This window comes from Enoplosus armatus, chromosome 14 (genome assembly GCF_043641665.1).
Source record: "Enoplosus armatus isolate fEnoArm2 chromosome 14, fEnoArm2.hap1, whole genome shotgun sequence".
Lineage (NCBI taxonomy): Eukaryota > Metazoa > Chordata > Actinopteri > Centrarchiformes > Enoplosidae > Enoplosus > Enoplosus armatus.
Window position 1 is genome coordinate 19,038,597 of NC_092193.1, and position 21,594 is coordinate 19,060,190.

General features: G+C 38.8%; 3 protein-coding genes across 3 annotated transcripts; all 3 read right to left on the bottom strand.

Annotated features, from left to right (window-relative positions):
* Positions 1-531: 531 nt before the first annotated feature.
* LOC139296452 (solute carrier family 22 member 13-like) lies at positions 532-5,925 on the bottom strand. The gene is made up of 10 exons (XM_070918852.1): positions 5,542-5,925; positions 5,354-5,457; positions 3,902-4,056; positions 2,432-2,600; positions 2,223-2,343; positions 1,848-1,942; positions 1,350-1,564; positions 1,165-1,270; positions 714-920; positions 532-589 (listed from the first exon to the last, which is right to left on the bottom strand). The coding sequence occupies exons 1-10, from the start codon at positions 5,914-5,916 to the stop codon at positions 532-534; spliced, it is 1,605 nt and encodes a 534-aa protein (XP_070774953.1). The 5' UTR covers positions 5,917-5,925.
* Positions 5,926-10,141: 4,216 nt separating this feature from the next.
* On the bottom strand, positions 10,142-14,133 carry LOC139297030 (solute carrier family 22 member 13-like). The gene is made up of 10 exons (XM_070919613.1): positions 13,744-14,133; positions 13,540-13,643; positions 13,247-13,401; positions 12,583-12,751; positions 12,378-12,498; positions 11,811-11,905; positions 11,438-11,652; positions 10,857-10,965; positions 10,404-10,610; positions 10,142-10,211 (listed from the first exon to the last, which is right to left on the bottom strand). Exons 1-10 carry the CDS (start codon positions 14,116-14,118, stop codon positions 10,142-10,144), a joined length of 1,620 nt encoding a protein of 539 aa, XP_070775714.1. The 5' UTR covers positions 14,119-14,133.
* A 1,964-nt stretch (positions 14,134-16,097) lies between these two features.
* Positions 16,098-21,514, bottom strand: LOC139297066 (solute carrier family 22 member 13-like). Its single transcript, XM_070919649.1, has 10 exons — positions 21,140-21,514; positions 20,953-21,056; positions 20,719-20,873; positions 20,414-20,582; positions 20,029-20,149; positions 18,715-18,809; positions 18,428-18,642; positions 18,229-18,337; positions 17,920-18,126; positions 16,098-16,173 (listed from the first exon to the last, which is right to left on the bottom strand). The coding sequence occupies exons 1-10, from the start codon at positions 21,512-21,514 to the stop codon at positions 16,098-16,100; spliced, it is 1,626 nt and encodes a 541-aa protein (XP_070775750.1).
* Positions 21,515-21,594: the final 80 nt, after the last annotated feature.

Genomic DNA, 21,594 nt, shown 5'->3' on the forward strand with positions numbered 1-21,594 from the left:
CTGGGATTGTTCCTCATTTGTACTTTGTACTTTGGACAGAAGTGTCTGTCAAATGAATACATTTAAATGTAAATGTAATACAAAGTGTGCCATACTCTAAACGGGAAAGATGAGAGAAGGTCCCACATATGGTGGTTAATTGAATTGATGGAGGGATCGACTTCTAGTAACAGGGGATGTAGACACTAGCATCCTCATATTGAGCTCTTATCAGCACACAGCAGCACACTGTAAAAATATTATTGACAATTTAATTATTGATTAATTAAAGCAGCATAACAAAAGCAAGAGCAGAAAATCTTTATGCATACATCACTTTATCATGTATAGTGCTTAATTATTACAGCTTTGGTCTGTTGGTATGATGTAAGTCAGTGGTTCTCAACCTTTTCGGCTTGTTGCCCCTTAAAATGAATCACTATCTACTTGTGACCCCATCAGTGTTCCCAATGTGTGCAGTAAGTGATGACTGATGTATTGTTTGAAGCAATGCATTAGGCATTTTTAAAGAATAAACCATGAGACACATGTCTACAACTTGGTTGACTCCTGATACGGAAAATGTTCTGTCCTTGTGGAGGTAACATTTCTGAAAAACACAGGACAGAAACAGATTCATGACTTGAAGTTATCTGTGATGAAATGAGGAACTGTGAGAGACATCAACTTGTCTAATGACATATATAATGACGGAACAAATTTGCCATAGTTACCTGTTGCTTTCTGCCTCATCGGCTGACTCAGGAAGCTCTTTAGTCCTCGTCTCAGGAAGCAGGAAGCCAAGAGCTCCACTGACCAGTGTAAGGCTGCTGAAGACTGTGATGGGTATGACCCAGTTGTACATGGCTAACATGTTGAGCAGTGGAGCCAGTAATCCACCTGTTCTTGCTGACATGCATCCTAAAGCCGTGGCTGTTTGTCTGAAAGTCCGGTGTTGTAACAGTTATACCACTTCCACATATAGGTCAAATGGCACATTTGCTAATTCGGTGTTGGTTTAAACACACACTGGAAAAATATACTGAATATACTTTCATTTGGAGTGATTATTTTAACCTTTCAGTTCTTATTGCCAAATGTGTCAAGACTGTGACTTTTTAAAGACTTTTTAAATGCTGCTTCACCCTGGTCTGGACAAAAAGACAAGAGGCTGTGAAGACCTACCTGACAGATGTTGGAAACAACTCCTGCATTAAGACAGCGCATATAGAACCAGTCGAGATCAGGAAAAAACGCGCTGCGACAGCTAAAATTGTGACAGCAGAATATCCTGAAAACAAAAGTAAGATTAAACTTGGCAAACAGACAAAAACATTTTGTCATTTTGCTAACCAAACCAAATGGTTTACCTTGGGGAACAGCTAGAATAAGAACGCAACAGAGTCCCCCACACAGAAGTGTTGATATGAATAATATTCTTCTCCCAAAAACCTCCAACAGCCACATGGAGATTAAAACAGCTGGTATTTCAACAGAACCGAACAAGAGCTGAGTCAGGAAGATGTTCAAGCCGAAGTTTCCCATATTCAAGTACAGGCAGTAAAAGGAAAGGTTCAGTGAAAACCTTCAAAACAGGAAGAAAACACATTAGTCATACGAAAGATGTCCTGCATTATATAAAATCCATGCACACCAAACAGTTGTTTCATTGTTCCAGATTTGTGATTGGTAAGTTATTCTGCAGCATCAAATTACCACCCAACCAACCACCATTTGGTAGCAATACGTGGTCAAGTGCAAGGAGTGTCTGCCACCATAAAATGACTATAAATCACAGGTTGTGATGCAAGTGTTCAGAATGAATACAGAACTGTTATCATCTCAATGTTTAATATATTTCAACTTACCATGAAAACACTACAGTGAAGAAATATCTGGTCAGTAGAGGTGATCTGAAAATAATTTTTAGGCCTCCTTTGTTCTCAGCCTCTTTCACTGCAATCTGTGGCGTAAATATCATTTAATGTAACACTGAAAACTAAAAAAAGATATACTACACACATCCTGTATACTGTTCAATATCAAGTACTTCATCTTTCACTGAAAACAAGTTGACTGAAAACGTAACTACATATACATAAATATGCATAAACAAACGAATACATTAATAAACAGACAATGAAAATGAATAAAAATGTGATTAAATGTATTAATAACAAATTAAATGACATCAATATAAAATGTAAAATATAAGTAATTAAATTAATACAAGGCAATGAAACCTTTTCCAGCAGAGAGTCTGGAACAGTGCGTTTGTTGATGGCTGCTGCCTTGACAATGAGCTGTTTAGCCTCTTCTGTCCTTCCTTTGTTTAATAACCATCTGGCTGACTCGGGAATAAACCTGATAGAAACGAGGAAAGTGACAGTTCAAACAGTGTATCATTTACAAATAAAACAATAAAAGGCAATTAAAATGAGTTAATGCTAACCATATGTAGCTCATAATCACTGCAAGTGGAGCTGCTGCGATTAGCTGAGCTAGCCGCCAGTCTCTGATGGCGTAGATCACACCAGCGATAACACAATATCCAACTGAACCAAATAGCTGAGGCACACATGCTCCCCATGATCGTTTGGACATCCCGATCCACTCAGTGGCTGCAATTAGGAAAATATAAAATTAGTTGATTTGTCACATGTAATATAAGGTACAATCACTGAAATGTAATCCCACTAGTTCCTCCAATTTGTGCATTAAAAAGAGTTTAAGAAGAATAAGAATAGTAATAGCATGAGTTTGCTGAAAACACTGTCTACGGTTGACTTTTTAAAGTTTCCACATGACTCATTTTAAATTGAGAAAAGGCATTTTAAATGTGTACTTGATACATTCATGATATAGTGCTAAAAGACTGAGGCTAAGGCTACTTGCCCGGGTAAAAAGTTCTCATTCTTGTCCTTGTATTGCAGTGTTACTTACTAGTTAGTCCTAGTATAATAAGTAGAGGAAAGAAATTCAAGTTCCAGCTTGTATTTCATTCTAAAATAACTATTAGGCTGTTATCTTACATATTCAAACATTACTATCCTATGTGTTTGGCTAATGTAACCCTTTCTTGGGTTCCCCAAATCCAATAAAGAGCAGCAGAGCCACCCTAAACTCTTGATAGCATCCAGGCTTCCACATTTTTTCATGCCTTTGTGCTGGCATGACTGTAGGCGTTGTCCATCTGTCCCATTCTCGTGACAAACACGTTTCTGGCCATAACTCAAGAACTGATATGATAAATATGATGGAATTTTTCACAGATGTTTAATGGGATACAACGATGAAGTGATGACATTTTTTACCCAAAAGGTCAAAGGTCAACTTCACTGTGCCACCATAATATCCTGGAAAAACACTTTTTTGGCCATTATTCAAAACCATCAATATGGTGATAACTTACATTCAGCCAAAAAATACACTTTGGCGGAGGCATACAACCACGGGGCGGTAATTCTAGTTTTTTTTACATACCGTGTAAGTAATGCTCAGTTACTGTTGTAAGTAGTAAGCTGATTAGCTGGACGCGCTAACTTTTGCCAGCTTACACTAGCGCAGACAAACACACTGTTTAATCCATTCCTTACACATTGTTGTGTATTTGGTTTTGGAGAGGATTAACAAAAGACAGAACCCATAACTAATAAAAAATAGTGATTATTGATTAATTTTTCGAGTAATAGCCTCTAAAATAAAAGTATATTCTTGTTCTCTTAGACTTCTATGATAGTAGACTGAATTGGATTTTGGTCAGCTGCTCATATGAAACACAGATGTCAACTTGGCCTTTGGGTAATTGCGATGGACATTTTTTCACGATTTAAATTTTATAGACCAAATGATTAATCAATTATTAAGAAACAGTCGATAGTTGCTACCTTATCCTAAATATGTATAAACTCAGTATACATACACAGTATAATACTGTTGCCTCGAAAGCCTCCACCTCCAATTCCCCCCAAGAACTGGGATACTAAGTATAAGTAGACATTGGGGCATAGCCCTGTTGTTAAATTAAATGTGAACAGAATAACCGTTGGAAATTGAATTGCTCGTTTGCGACCAAACCTGCAACAGAAAGAAGAACAAAATGATACAGTATAGATAGATAGTATCAATCAAGAACAGCTTCTGTTATGATAAACACACTAAATTAAAAGAGCTGCTGGTAATGTGAGTGCTAATGAAGAGAAAGACAGAAAGCTCCATGTCATAAATGTCCAAGTTCATCTATGCTATTAGGTGGCTAAATCACAAGTTTATGTACTGAACAGTGAATACTTGACACTTCACTTCAGTGCACACTAGAACTGGGCACTAGCTTTATGGGTACAATGCAAAATCAATTCAACACAACAACCAATATAACAAGTGCTGCATTTCTAGATATGTGTGTTTGTCTCATCATATTGTGGGGACTTGCCTCCAATCTGGGGACCAAACTGCCAGTGCCCACCAGGTTAAGTGATTATTTTAGGATTAACTTAGTTTTACAGTTAATGCGGCAGTTATGATTCAGAGAAATAATTCAAGATTTTGGGAATAACCACCTCTAATACTCACTAATGAATGAATATCTTGATTGTTTAATATGTACAAAACCTGAAGTGTAAAACGACAAGTTGGTTTTATGGAGAGATAACATCAAGCAGGAACAGCACAGGCCTGATATATATACATATACATATATATATATATATACATATATAATGGACAACCTATTCATCTATTAGCTAGCTAGCTATTTTTGTGTGCATTGAAAAGTATTTTCGTGGAGTCACTTATATATAAATCCCAGAATATATTTGTATTTTGAATCCTTCATTAATATCGAGACTGATCTGACTCCATACCTTAATACATTCATGGGTTATATGCATGGATGTATTACAAGATGTGGATATAAGACCCAAATTGACCTTATTTGCAGACAGTGTCCTGTCAACAGTTTTACAAACGTCTCTTTTATAATGGTGGTCTGAGGAATTATTATGAGGAAAATGCTTTTTGGACTGCAGGGGAATTTTTACTTTTTAATACCGTGGGCAGCCATTTGGCAAAATTGGAAGTAAGGCTGAGCAGCAGTCTTTTTTTTTTTTTTCACTTCGTTTTAGCACGGATTAAACAAACAAGACGTAATGTGTTCATTAGTAAACTCCAGACATGCTGGGGGGATGTTGTTACCTTTGGACAGAGTCATGGTATAGTTTTTTTCTAAATTGCATCTTAAAAAAAAAAAAGTAAAATTACAAGAAATATATTTATGTAGTGGAAATAGTAATAATAATAGAGTGTGGTTACATATAATTTTTTCTTCACATCCTAGACCAAAGACACAATTCTGTACTGTATGAAATACACTTACGATTCAGCAAAAGGTCCGAATACGAGAGACCCGACAAGAATACCAGCCATGAGCACTGCTTGTGCCACTTCCAACAATTTAGCCTTTTCACAAACTAGATCAAACTGTTAAAAATGTAAATGTTTAATGAAATGTTTCATGAAGGTAATTGAATAACAAATGTCTGCTTGTCTATACTCATCACTTACATCGGTGACTATGGTGGCCTCATACAGCGTGTTGAGGTACACCCATCCATTCTGGCACCCTGTGGTCTCATTGAGTCCGTACTCTCTGATGGCATCAATGTCCCAGTTCACAGGGACAAACATCCGACACCTGCTGAAGGTCCCGTCCTCCTCCCGGGGCAGAGTCAGGTTCAGCTGCTCCTCCGCGGTCAGGTTAGAGTCAGCATGAAGGATCCAGTCTGTGTTACAGTGTCGCTCTGGATCTGACTGGACAAAAACCACGCTTGCAAGCATAAAAGACTGAAGGATAGTTGGAAAACTAAGTGCAATCAGAGTGAGCTTCTGGAATAATTCAAATTCTCCAATGCTCTTGAGGATCTCTCCAAAATCAGCCATGATGATGCTGGTTATCTTACTTTGTGGTGCTTAATAAAAGACTGCACCACAGGTTTAAACAATATCTATTAATGTTTAATCTGACCTGAACTCCTGAATGTTATCTAACATATTGACTCCAAGCCAAGTGCCCAGCGGTGAGACCAATATTTTGTATTGGCTGAGGCATCTCTGGGACAACTACTGTCTCAGCCAATCAATGTTTCTGGTGTCATCATCACAGACAGCCCTGCTGCCAATGCCTGCAAAATTAGAAAATAAATATATCAATAAAATTGCTGTTCAAAGAGGCACAAATTACAAGGTGAGACAAACAGAGTTTTCAAACTTACTTAGTTTACACTAGTCTGCTACTACAGCTTTATTATGATGATATTAAAATGCATTTTTGCTTTTTAGATTCCTGTTAGCAAGTATGTTGCCATGTCATATTGCCCAAAAAGTAACCTAATGCATGTTCTCAAGTAAACATTGGTTTATTTTCAGTTATGTGATGTCTTCAGAACATCATATGACCTTTGTCCTCAATTCGACATTCCTTTGCTGCTTTTATATTTATAGCTTAATTGATGTTTTCTTCAGCCCATCAAAATAATGTTGTTCCCAAGTCAACATTGCCTTATTCCCTGATGGGGTGCCTCTACGCTCTACACACGTCCATGATTTTGCCAAGTGGTTGTTGAGACCAGGAAGTGCCGGCAGCCACATCTATATAAGATCTTTCTCTTCAAAAGCGTATTCATTTGCTATAGAGGTGTTTCAAAAATCATTGGACCGCTTCTATACATCATACACACACACACATCATAGATCCAAATTCAGTTGCTTACTAGTAAAATCTGCTATGTTTAGTCTGCAGCATATCTGGCTCAATAATAAGCATTAACCTGTGAAAAAAAAGTCCTCCATCTCCAGTAATGTTGAATTCTTAGGAACCTAAATTACAGGTTTATCTTGAGCTTGACAACAGTTTATTACACAATAATGTTAAAAAAAAATGTCTCTGTAAGTTCTCAACCAAGTCTAGCATAGCCAGACCTATCCCCACACTTTGTTTTAGCGCTTTGCCAGCGCTGGGGAAAGGTCTGGCAAAACCCATCATCATTCTGGTATGGGGGAAAAACACTTACCAATCCCTAAACCAATCACAATCGTCTTGGGCAGTGCAAAGGCTGGGATGCAGCAACGGTGCCTTTGTAAAACGGCAACACACAGACACGGGGAAGGGGAGGAGAATTCCGACTGTAGTCGGCCAATGGCAGACTTATCCCAACAGCCTACGTTCCATGAGCCAGACTACAAGGTTTTAAACAGCAGCTATATGCCTTGAAAGATTCGAAAGGTTTGACATGATTTCAGCAACACACTGTTTGACAGCAGTATGCACATACACATTATTGGCATTTTAATTGAATATACTATATGCTTGATACTGACCTTTGAGTTATCACAGCTCTCTGTGGTTTTACAATAAACTAGAATATGGTTATACATGTCGACTCAGGACTGGGCAATATGACGGTTTATACTGTGCAACCATAGAAATGTGTCCACCAGTAGAGATTAGAGATTGATATATACCGTTACTGTGTTATAAAATGACATATGCTGTGATAGAAGATTTGGGCCATATCGCCCAGCCCTAAGTCGACTCAGTGGAGCTCTGTATAAATAATTATATGCAGTGTTGCCACTTCTTTTTCACTGGGCATATTCATCACATAAGTACTTATATGCGTGCCCGTTAATAAAATGTCTAAAGGAACTATAATGACTGCCGGACATATTTAAAGGGTAAATTAATCATAATACACACACTCATAGATACTACCGGAAAGATTAAATTAAAATGTTTAAACAACTCATATGTGTTAATAAAGAATTAAATGAAAAATGAGAAAATATGACAGCGAAAGAAAACGGCGAAATGGTGAGTATCAAGAAAATCCATTCCTGTCCAAAAACAACAACAACATTGGTCATTTCCCCAATGCATTGCCAAACAGGGTAAATTAAACAAGATGGGAAATTGCCAGGTGGCGCTATCGATGCAGGTGGATTTATTTGATTTATCGGCAGCACTCTGTGTTTGTCTTCAGTACTCCATTCTTACTAGCATCACAGCCAGTTTATCCAACCTCGGGAATACAGCGATATTTGAAATGATCTGTTTTGTACCTTCAAAGCTGACCATATTATCATCCTGGTAGTCAGAACAGAGAAAGTAGAGGTTATCATGTGGATGACTCACGTCATTTCCAGACCATTTAACTGTTATAGGCTACATGTAACTAGTTTAGTTAATTCACTTAAAGCTGCCAAATGTTACCTTGAGATACTTGTAGCAAGTTCTTTGGAATTCATTTTGTCCAAGTAAAAAAAATGCGAAGAAATTAGTTCTTCCAAAACAAAGAAATGCAAAGCGAGTCTGCCTGACACTGGCACAACAGCAAGAACAGCGTAGTAACAGTAACAATGGAAGCTGTCATTTCTTCTTCACCAGTTTTTCTTTGTAAAACTTTCCACTACCTTATTAAAATCACCAGATGCTAATAGCTAATTCTGCACTCCGAAGTAAAGCGAAGTTTTCCCTGTTACTGTAATTTCTGGGATCCTATAGACAGTATACCCCTTGCCTTCAAAATTACAGATACAAACTAACCAAAGTGCTGCTTGGCACAAAGTCATGTAAATTACTGGAGAAATTCAGGGGGTGGTATTCAGCTAACCATGCACTCACTACACCACTGATTAATTAATAATACTGATTTACCAGTTTCACTGTATTTTTGTGTATATTACCATATTGATTAAATACATCTATTTTACTTTAATCCATGATTATCTGTGTGGTCTCCCCTGTTTTGTCTGGACTCTGAGCTGGTTCATGACAAAAAAATTGGCACGGATCTCTTCAATATTTATTTGTTAAAACATTTTGAAAAGTATATTTGTTTTGAATTATGAGAGGTATCCGCAGGTTCCCTTTTGAGCTGCAACACAAGGTTCAGGTAAAATGGGCCAATATAAAGAGGGAACAACACAGTTGGAATCATTTTAATTTTAACAGTAAATTGACACCAATTATTGTCTTTGGTGTGCCATAGTAATAACACAGTTAATACATTTCATGCAATGAAAAGTTGAAAAATGTTTCATTTAATAATCAATTTAAACATAAACTGATCATGGCGTGCGTATGTGTGTGCTTCTGCGCATTGGTGTCTTTATGTCTGTTGTGTGTGTGTGTGTGTGTGCATATCTTTGTGGGACTGTGTGTAACTGTGACTGTGTAGGTGCATGCTTGTGTCACATCTTTGACAAAAACCAAAATGCTAAAAAGCAATAACATTTCCTGTAGCTAGGTGTTAACATCTCATCTAGTCTATTTGTACATGTAAACTTAATACTTTATATTGGCCCCACCCCTAACATTTCAAGGGTTGATTATCTCAAAATCACAAAAACACACTTTTAACCATTTACCTCCTTGTAGAGAGTTTCCATTTTATTTGCAGATGTTTCAGATTTCTGCTGCGAAGACTTCTGCCATCACCCCAATACAATGGAGGTGAATGGTATTTCGTTTGAGCTTCTTAAAGGATTAAAAAAATTCATTTGAGAAACTCAAAAAGAGTATATTTTTCCACCAGGTGCCTGTCATTTAGAAAAATCCAGACACCACTGTGAACGGTTTCTATTGAGAACTTCAGCAATCATATTTCAGTAGGAAGTTGATCTCAGAAAACAGTTAACAGTTAGGATTTGTTTTTAAAATGCTACTGTATTCACTCAAGGTAACAGATAAGTATGAGGTACTGACAGTGACAGCATGTGCATAGCCTCCACACACTGATAATGACTGCTATTCTTAACACTTTGTAGAGCGTCATGTCATGGTGTCATTAAAATTAAAAGGGTTTACTACCATGTGAGCATGATGAGCTTCCAGAGCTATCAGGGCATTAGATTCTGAGATATCTTGTGTGTAAAGCTGACTAATGTCCAAAAACTGAAAGCATGGCACTACTCGGTAAGAATGTGATATTTCTTACAAGTGGAAATTTAGTGGCTCTCGAGGAATGCTCAGGGATGGCCACCAAAATATTAGGATTTATTCTTTGAAAACTATGACTAGGCAGTTGCTTGACTATGGACCAAAGTGGACAGACATAACGGCTGAGTCTCAACAACAACAAACAGGAAAGTAATATAAGTGTTCAGACTACAGTTTGGTAGATTTGCTTTGTGCAGGCTTGTTTGATTTACTTTGGATCTTCAGGGTGGTCTTATTTCTGTGAGAGAAAGGAATACACAGGAAGTGTTCAATTAGATAGCGTTTTGTTACATGTCACCTTTTCTGTAATGTATTTTGTTCAAATCTTTTTGTCAACAACAACCACAGGAACAAAATGTATTGACTGTGCAGGGTGGTGGCCTTGATGAAGGCTTTATCTGGAGACTCCGTCGGCTTGCTGCTTACTTACCTGTTGCCCTCGGCCTCATCGGTTGAATCAGGGAGCTCTTTTCTTCTGGTCTCAGGAAGCAGGAAGCTGAGAGCTCCACTGATCAGCGTAAGGCTGCTGAAAACTATGGTGGGTATGGACCAGTGGTACATGGCCAACATGTTGAGCAACGGAGACAGCAAGCCACCAGCTCTGCTTGCAATGGAGCCCAAACCAGAGGCTGTTTGTCTGAAACAGAAACATACTGATGCTCAGAACGTGTTCCCTTAAAGTATTTCCTCAGGCTCTTGGCAATCATGCAACATTCATTTTAAGTTGCAGTGAAAATGTGCATCATTCTAAAGTGCAGTACAAATGATGTTACAGTACACAATGTTTTGACTGTAATTGTAATGTTTGACCGCTTATTGTACTTACACCAACAACTGATTGACGAGCATTATGTCTGGCTCTATCATTCACTACAGTGCCTACCGGAAAGATGTTGGGAACAGCTCCTGAACATACACGTTGCATATGGATCCTGCCCAGTTTATGAAAAAGCGTCCTGAGGTTGCTAACGTGGTAACAGCAACAGCATTACCTGGAGCAGAATAACAGAGTAGTAAACTGTAGAACAAGACGTAGAGTCTGCAGCCACGCTAGCAGCTCTGTGAGGCTTCTCTGAGAATGAGGAAATCCATCCGATATTTCACTAAGGCCGCAAGCGTGGCTAAAAATCCTTGTGGTTGTGGTTTGTAAACGCAACATTCAAAGTTGGCCCCTCCTTATGCCCAGAAATGTCCCAAAAACAGCAAAATACAGGCTGAGGGCACGGCCTCTGCAGATCCAGACGCCGCCACACACTGCTAGTGAGTGGTATTATTTTAGTATGAGTCTATACAAATTCTACTCATTCTGCCTTTAAAATACCTGAGGTATTTACTGAGGTACAGTATAAATATATAAATTAATCAATTTTTTTAAATAATTTAAGCCACTAGCAGCCGGCGTATCTAAAAATAGACAAAAACCAGAGAAACACTATTTGAATGAGCACAGCTGAAGTGCTTTACCTTGAGGAAAAGCTAGGATTAAGGTGCACAAGAATCCCCCAATCAGAAGCGTTGACATCAGGGACACTTTTCTGCCCAGCGTCTCTAACAGCCAGATGCAAAGTATATGCGCTGGTAGTTCAGTCAGACCAAAAATGAGCTGCGTCAGGAAGATGTCCAAGCCAAAATTTCCCACATTGAATGAAAGGCAGTAGTAGGTAACGTTCAATGAGAACCTGAGGAAGAAAAGAAAACAAGTATTACAATATTATTACAAAGTATTACAAAAAGTATGAAAATATAAATTGTAAAATGTATTATTAGTTCAGTATCTTAATGCATCATTTACAGGCTCAGTAGATGTAGTTGTTATATATCGTAAAATGTAACTTACCATGCCAATAAAATAGTAAAGAAATACTTCCTAAGCACAGATGATTGCATAAGATTTATTATGCCTCCCTTTTTCTCAGTTTCTTTCTCAACAATCTGTAATGCACAGGAGCGAACACAATGTCATGCTAAGGCTTGCTTATGTTAGCAAATCATGTAATCCAACAGTCTTGCAAAAAGTATTGAGTTTTTGTTCACACTGTGTCAGAGAGGTGATGAACTCTTCCACGTTGTTAACTTTCTGCAGTCCAGTATAGTCCTGGTTTTTGACTGTAGTGTTTCCAAGCGGTTACGATCCAATATACGTTTTGCCTCAAAAGTTACAAAGGAGTTGAAACAAGATCTCTCTGACACGGTCTACTGTACTGTAACAGGTTGAGGTTCTAGCAGGGCTATTGTATTGGATTGCATGAGGCCGTACAGGTGTTCATTATATTGCAGACATTTCTTATGTAATAGTTTTTTCACCATAAATATAGACCATGTGTTTGCTATTACCGGCACATGTAAATATTCCATTTAAGTCTTGATAAAATTGTAAGAAAAGGTTTTTGTGGAGGTTCAGCACCTTTTCCAGCAGATACTCTGGAACAGTGCGTTTGTTGATGGCTGCCACTTTGGTAATCAGCTGTTTAGCTTCTTCTGTCCGTCCTCTGTTCAACAACCACCTGGCTGACTCTGGAATAAACCTGTCCCAAACAAGGACAATGGCACTTAAAATACAGTATAATTTACAAGTAAAGCCAAGGCAATTAAAGTGAGTTGATGCACACCATATGTAAATAGCAACAACTGCAAGTGGAGCTGCTGTGATCAGTTGAGCCACTCTCCAGTCTCTGATGGCGTAGATCACACCAGCGAGGACGCATTGTCCAACTGCACTAAATAGCTGAGTCACACATGCTCCCCATGATCTTCTGGACACCCCAATCCACTCAGTGGCTAGAAACAGGAAATCAATGACACTTTATTGCCTTAACGTCCCTACCCCCGCCAAAGATTATGGAGCCCCAAAGCTGACAAAATGTCCTAACAGGTTGTCAGACAAGTCTAAAAAAATAACTGAATACGTCAATAAATAATCATCTTAGTTATTAAAATGGAGTGTAAAAAGAAATATCATTGCTTCATACTTTTTTCTAATCAGATAAGGAAAAATTGTTTTTATTGTTTTAATTTACTACCAATCAGTAGATAAAATAAATCATAAAATCCATTGTAGTGTGTGTTTGGAGGTTCAAGGAAAAGTTTAAAGCTTTATATTTATTTTACAGGCAATTATTTAACTAACAATGTTGTCTAATTATGTTAATTTCGGAGAACCTTTTTACTACTTTACATTTTGCATTATAAATTAAGAGTTAAATACATGGCTACAACAAAAACTGACCAAAAATACCTGTGATTTCAAATGTAAGATGACGGAGTATACTGTACCCAATATGACGGCGTTCAGTCGATAACCTCCGTAGCCAATTCCCAGCATGAATTGGGATGCCAAATATAAATAGAAGTTGGGACATAATCCGGTTGTTACAGTAAATATGAGCATCACAATGACTGGAATCTGAGCTGCTCGTTTACGCCCAAACCTGGAACAGATAAAACCCCTCTGGTCATGTGTGATATAACCTTCTGTGAAACTTCTTTATGTGTGTTAAGTGTGTGATGGATTTTCATTAAACGAGATGTGCCAGACACATATTCTGTACAATTTCAAGTACACTTACGACTCAGCAAAAGGTCCAAATAAGAGACAACCAACAAGAATGCCAGCCATCAAAACTGCTTGTGCCACTTCCAACAAATTAGCATGGTCACAAACTAGACCAAACTGTAGAAAACAAATAACCAAATTGTTAATAAAGAAGAATTTTATAAAGATTATTTAATATTTGTATTACAAATGACCATGAGACAGACCCATCACGTACATCGGTGACTATGGTGGCCTCATACAGCGTGTTGAGGTACACCCATCCATTCTGGCACCCTGTGGTCTCATTGAGTCCGTACTCTCTGATGGCATCAATGTCCCAGTCCACAGGGACAAACATCCGACACCTGCTGAAGGTCCCGTCCTCCTCCCGGGGCAGAGTCAGGTTCAGCTGCTCATCCGCGGTCAGGTTAGAGTCAGCATGAAGGATCCAGTCTGTGTCACAGTGTCGCTCTGGATCTGACTGGACAAAAAATACACTGGCAAAGTGAAAAGGCAGAATAACATTTGGGAAGCAAAGAGCAAAAAGGGTGACTTTCTGAAATAAACCAAACTCTCCGATATTACGGAGGATTTCTCCAAAATCAGCCATGTTCAAGGAGCTGACTTTCAGTCTGGATATGCTGCCGGAGGATGACCTTTAAACAACGGCCATTAATGTTTAAACCCTGTGGAGTGTATATGTCAGGAAGTATGAGACAGCATTTAGAAAAGACTATTTCAACCAGATGTGTCACTCTTCTACCTTTCTCTGTTGAACATCTTTGTTATAGGAACCGATGAGCAGCATCAAAATGCATGTGTCTTATCGAATCCACGGTTCTTGGAAATTTGGAATCGGTTCCAACTCTGAACTCCTATGTTTAACTGACGATTCTTTGCAGACGGAGTACTGTAACTTTGTATTACGCATTACTGTGTGCTGCAAAGGACCTTAAAATAGACTTTTTATGCTTAGACCTACAGATGACAATATGCAGGAGATATGCTACTTGTTTTCTGACTTGTTTCAGCTTTTTAGTTCTGTCTGTTTCAACTTGCACATTAAGTCTCTGACACAGTGTAACTTGTCAGACTGATGAGGAGGAGGAAAACAACTGAAGATGTCGAAACTCAAAACACAACTAGACCAACGTGTTTCGGCCTGCGGCCTTCCCACATGCTGCGGTTATCACTGAATTACCAAGTACTTGTGATTTTCTATCAGTAAGAGTCATGCAGGCCTTGTTCTTTCAGAGAAATCAGCACATTTCTATGTAATGACTAGGAGAAGACAGTTTGGGTTATGTTGATATCACATTAGCATTACTCAATGCTAAAAAAACAAACAAACATAGAAATAACTACTAATGGCCTCTGCAGCTTTAGGTGCGTTTGATTAATTATTATCATGACATTTGGGTCAACAATTAAGTACTCATCTTACCTGTGTGTGTAATGTATTATACTGTACTATGTATTGTAATATACACAGGTTGAGCAACTCTCCATAATAGTGTTTCCCCAACCCAGGTGGTGGTTGGGTACAGTGTTCAATATGAAAAAACATAATTCAGCTACATAAAGTTGTTTATTTCTTTGGACTTTTCTCCAATCTTGTTTTTTTTTTTAAATTTTTCTTCATGTGAAGTACAATACAGTTACCTGTAGACCTTCCAAAATATTCAGATGAGGGGGAAATCTGCTCACAAACATTCAACCCGTGACAAAGGCTCACAAATAGAAACTGCTTTGCATTAAAGGAGTCACAAGTAAAAAAAGTTTGGGAACCACGGCTCTATACCAAGGATGAGATCTCAGACAAGGTATGGTTTAGCTGCAGCTTTACACACGTGAAACTCAACAGCGTGTCAGCCTCCGTGTTAATTTGTAACTTCCACTTTGTGAGTGTAAAGTCGAGGCTGGATTGTCGGACAGTTAGCCAGTCATAAAGCAATACAGGCTTGTTTTCAAACTGATAAGAAGTTGTAAAAGGGCAGCTGGAGGTCACAACTCACATTTTCAGACACTAGAACCTTTTTTTGTGTGAAAGCTGTGCAAGAACAAATTATTTACATTCACATTTCATATTGGATTTTGGCAACACACTTTTACACCTAGAAGGAGATAAAAACTGAACTGATTTGATGATAAAACGAAAACTACACGCAACATTGTTTCGTGCACTCTCACCATGCTGACAAGTGTTTACATTTCCAGACCAGTTTGTGCATTTAATCGTATTTCCTCTGTCCTCCATTCCTCAGCCCTACTGGGTCACCCACTCTTTCTTTGGATAGCAAAACCTGGCTGCTGTCATGTCTCATTCATTCCTTCGTGGGACCAGTTCATGGCGCTGGATGCAAGACTTTAACTGCTGACTTGTGAGCTTATGTGTTACACCTTCTCACAAGCTAGTCAGGAGTGCATTCTCTATCAGTGTTTTATTTTCCTGACAGAACGGTAATGACAGCAGCAAAGGCATATAAGTGAGTTAGATATATTATACAAGCAAACACACTGCAACATTAAAGGTACAAACTGTTTCACAAACAAACCTTCAATTCTATATTCAATTCAATTCTATTCTGACTAGAGTTTGGTGGATTTTCTGCTGTTGTGTTCAGCCATGTTGGAGTCACTTCCCGTCTCCTTGGTGGTCATATTCCTATAATGAAAAGGATAACAACGTTTAGTTTACATAATTCTGACCTTTATCTGACTTTTATGTTTATCTTAATCACTCCTAGCGTGTTCATGTATGGGTAGTTTCAATAAAACGGGTTAGTACACTGTTATTATGGTTAGCTCCTTTCCTATTCGAAAATTACTGTACATTTCTTACTTTTACATATTTTCTGTAATTCTTTATTTTTTATTAGTGTATTTATTACCATTTACACACACACACACACACACACACACACACACACACACACAGTATGTATGTATATATGTATGTATATATATATGTATACACACGGTGGGGTCCAAAGGTTTGAGACCACATTGAAAATCTCAGATATTTTCACGTTAACCTGGAAATAATCACAAAGTTTGAGGATTCAGAGTTGCAGTTTCTAAACCACTTCTCAGAAGGGGAAACAACGCCAAGCGCTTGGGGTGGGATAAGAAACACCAGCATTTTACTGTGGATGCAAGATCATGTATGCTACTGGCTGCTTTCATTGTTTTGTTCGGAGTCACCTGTTCTGCGGTTTAAACTTTTCCTACAATACCCAAAATTCAATGCAAAGGCTGCATTCTGAGATGCAACTCCAGGAAAAGAACACAAGAGTCTGCTAACTCACCATAAGGCCTACTCTTGTCTGTCAATTAACTATTAAGCTTCTGCTAACCGCTGGTTGGCTTAGCTTAGAATAAAGACTGGAAACAGTTAGCCTAGCTCTGTCTGAAGCTCTACTGTCTGATGTTTGTTTAATCAGTACAAAACAAAGTGTAAAAACATCAAGGTGAGTATTTCTTGGCGGACAGCAGTGACTTCCTGGGGACAGTTGTTCAAAAGTCGGCTAGCGGATTGGATCAAATCTTGAAAATGGGTTGTTCAAAAGGAAATCGGGATTCTGAAAATCGGATCAGATCACATAATTCAATTCTGTTTTTAATTTGGATAAAACCCTCAGTTTGTGTTGTTCTTGTGGTGTACATTTAGCTTCGTCAATTTGTGTTAAAAATGTGTATTTGTGGTAAATTCATGTTTGTTTTAATTCACTTATTGTGGGTCAGCTGAAAAGTCTGACAATTTAAACGGTATTAAAAATGGAAGAGCATGTTGGTATCCTGTTGGTCTGTCTCTTCAATTAAAAACACTTGCCCTGCGGGATGTTACCTATTGTTACTATTCAGAGCACTGGTAATCCGGATTCATTCTGATCCTGATTACATTTTTTGAACAACTGGCCTCTGGAATCTCAAATTGCTCACAAGTATTTACACTTTTTTGTACAGATAAAACAAACAAGTTGTCACATGTTAATTAGTAAGCTTCAGAGGTGCTTGTAGGTGGATTTGGTTACCTTTGGACAGAGCTAGGCTAGATGTTTCCTCCCGTTTCCAGTCTATATGCAAAGCCTGGCTGTAGTTGAATATTCAATGGACAAAGAGCAGTATCGATCTTCTTCTCATCTAACTCTCAGCAAGAAAGCAAATAAGTGTGTTTCCCTAAAGTATCCTAAAGCTATTGCTGTGCAAGCTTGAGAGTTAGAAATCATCAGATTGAGAGTGTTCACCTTAATCACTTTTATAGCTTTTATATTTGCACTCGGGTTATGGTCATTCCATAGACAACCAGTGTAACAATGAACTACTACACAAATAAACTCGGCCTGTAACTAACCCCCAATAAAAAGCCAATATTGCCACAATTCCTCAGTAAATCACGCAGCTCGTGTACCTGTTGCCCTCTGCGTCATTGGTCGAATCAGGAAGCTCTTTTCTGCTGGTCTCAGGAAGCAGGACGACAAGGGCTCCACTGACCACCGCGAGGCTGCTGAAGACGATGACGGGTATGGACCAGTGGTACATGGCCAACATGTTGAGCAACGGAGACAGCAAGCCTGCTACTCTAAAGACTATAGACCCTAAACCAACAGCTGTTTGCCTGAAAGAGCAGTTGAAAAAGAGGAGTTTCTTTTCAAATAGATAAAGTGTAAATGTAGAACATCTATAATTAATATATTTTGTGTGCTTTTATTTTGCATACCTGATAGAAGTGGGAAACAACTCCTGAATGTAGACCATACATACAGAACCAGCCCAGTTCAAAAAGAACTTTCCAGTGGTTACAAGAGCTGTGATGACAACAGCACTGTCTGGAATTAAATTCAAGCAAAGTATATTAAACCACTGACAGTCAGATTGATGTTTCCTCATGTACTGAATGTGAAGGATGGGAAATTCACCTTGAGGGAAAGCCAGGGTTAAGAGGCAAACAAAACCACCTGTCAGGAGGGTTGTTATTAGGGATTTCTTCCTCCCCATCAACTCCAGAACCCAGATACAGAGGAGATGTGCTGGTATCTCAGAGATCCCAAACAGAAACTGAACCAGGAAGATGTTCAGACCAAACTTACCCACATTCAGAACAAGGCAGAAGTACCCTAGATTTAATGAAAACCTTCAAACCACAAACACAAACATGAATCAAAAATGTCTTCAAAAACTACATTCCAAAATGTGCTCAACTTACCAGGCAAAAGATATAATGAAGAGATGTTTCATCAGGGTTATTGAGGTAAAAATTGCTTTGATTCCTCCACTTTGGACTTCTCGTTCCCCAGTTACCTGAAGGGCAAATGTATTATTATATTACAGAGGACACTTAGATAAAATATAACTGCTGAATTAGGCAGCAATTACATTTATTTGGAAAAAGGGTGAAAATCCACGAAACATGTGCTGGTGGTGTTACATTACAAGAAATTGATAGCTACAGTGGCTCTTAAGTTTTTTTGTCTGTGACACCCCCACAGCCCTGTCAGATGAGCTGAAGTACCCCTTCATCCACACACATTTAAACTGGATGCTATTTAACACATTTATCCATGACTTTTAGCTCACTATTTCAAGTGTTTACTTCCAGCTAACAATTTCACATTTGGGCCTATACGATATACATTTGGCTATTTCAACTGTCTATTTGTATCATTTACTTTTAAATATCTATAACCATTCATCCATTACCTTTTTCCAACCATTCATCCATTACTTTTAGCCAACTATTTCAACTACTTTATCCATGACTTTTAAAATGAAGGGACATAACGGACATGAACAAGAATCTGCTTACTCACCGTAACACCTCCTCCTAACATACAGCGAGAAGGCGAACTCTGATGGATGGAGTGCGTACATTTTTCCAGATATACTTGTGCTTTCTCCCTTCGCAAATGTGTAAGTGTCTTAAGTTATTGATTCTTAACTAACGTCAGCCTTGTTTCTGTTGGAGTACAGTTTACTTACTTGTAACTCCCAACAGCTCGCCCGTTTCCTTCCACACGTCCTTCCCTTTTCATGATATCCGAATAAAAAGGGTGCTGTGGATCATGTAAGATTTTTTGACCTATGACAATAGGTGGGAGGTGGCGCAAGTGTGGGAAACTTCGCAAAGTTAGAGCCAGGGCGACGCCGCTTGGCCTGTTTGCAGACGCACGGAGCAGGTTATGACATCTTCTTTGGGAAAAACTAAAACAATCTGATATTCGCTCGTTCATATCACGTGCAGTTAGGGAGAGGTGTAAGGCCTACTAGCATACCGAGAAATTTGAAACAGACATTTATGGTCCCCAGAGAATGAATTGGAATAACTTGAATCTAGTGCCATCCGCAGGTCAAAGTTTAAGATAAGTGTGTCCAATACTTTGGTGCAGGACCAAAGACATTAAAAACCATTAGCATTAGCATTTAGCTCAAACCACCACTGTGCCTAAGTACAAGTCTTGTTTTCCGAGGGATCGTTAAAGTCTCATTTGATCTAATGTAATTAAAACTGAACCTGACTCGCCTCGCCCAGCAGATTCTCTGGGATGTTCTTTCTATTGATTGCTGCAACTCTACGAATCAACTGTTTCACTTCTTCGGCTCTTCCCTGTCCAAGCAACCACCTTGCAGATTCAGGGATCCACCTGAAAAGATAAATCACAATCCAAATGTCGGGGTCACTCACAAACCGTTATTCATTTCTCTAAATCAGAAACTGAGCTACCAACAAGGTTCATTACACAGCAATTTTCCTGAACACGCTGTTAGCAGACTGGTTTTGCACCGTCTCATTATGTGAATGAACACTAGAGCCATAAAGCCAAGATACACATGGCTAAACTGGACTCGGCAATATAAATACAGCAATATGCAAAGAGTAAAAATAAAAAAGCATATACACCACATACCATATATACATGAATACAAAGGCCTGCGCTCCTGCCATGACATACTGTGCTATTCTCCAGTCACGAATGGCATAGACGAGACCAGCCATGGCACACTGTCCAAGAGCTCCAAACATCTGGCTCATACATGAGGCAAAGGATCTTTTGGTGACCCCAATCCACTCGGTAGCTGCAAACAGAATTTAAACACCAAAATCACTGCAGGGTTACAACAAAAAAAAGGACAATTTCATACAATATTGATATGTGATATTGACCATAAAAAAAAATCAAAGAAATCTTGATTAAATACAAAGGAGTCATACCCAATACAATAGAATTAATTCTATATCCTCCGAGTGCAACTCCAACTATGAACTGTGACGCCATGTAAACATAGACATCTGAAGACACACCAGCAACTGTGACAAATATTAGCAAAAGGGCAACTGGCAACTGGGTGGTTCTCCTGCGGCCGTACCTAAAGTTAAGAGAGTGGGTGACTGTCAAATAAAGAGTTTGAAGCACATGGCCAATTGTATCTTTTTCAAGTCACTTACGATTCAGCTATAGGTCCAAAGATGAATGAACCAAAAAGTAAACCAGTCATGAAGACTGTCTGCGTAACTTCAGCCATGTTCGACTTGTCACAGACGAGATCAAACTGCAGGACGACACTGTTGAAATCAGTAGGGCAGTCAGCACAGGTGATACCAGAGAAGAAATCACACATCATACTCGACTTACATCGGTGACTATGGTGGCCTCATACAGCGTGTTGAGGTACACCCATCCATTCTGGCACCCTGTGGTCTCATTGAGTCCGTACTCTCTGATGGCATCAATGTCCCAGTCCACAGGGACAAACATCCGACACCTGCTGAAGGTCCCGTCCTCCTCCCGGGGCAGGGTCAGGTTCAGCTGCTCATCCGCGGTCAGGTTAGAGTCAGCATGAAGGATCCAGTCTGTGTCACAGTGTCGCTCTGGATCTGACTGGATAAAAAGAAAACTACAAAAGAAAAGAGGCAGTAAGAAATTTGGAAAGGCTAACCCAAAAATGAGAAGTTTCTGGAAGAAACCAAAGTCTCCGATAGTTCTCAGAATCTCTCCGAAATCCACCATTTTCACACAGCAGATGATGTGTGAAACAAACTCAAGTAGAAAGTCTTGCTAAGACACAGGTGAAAGTCAAAATAAATGTT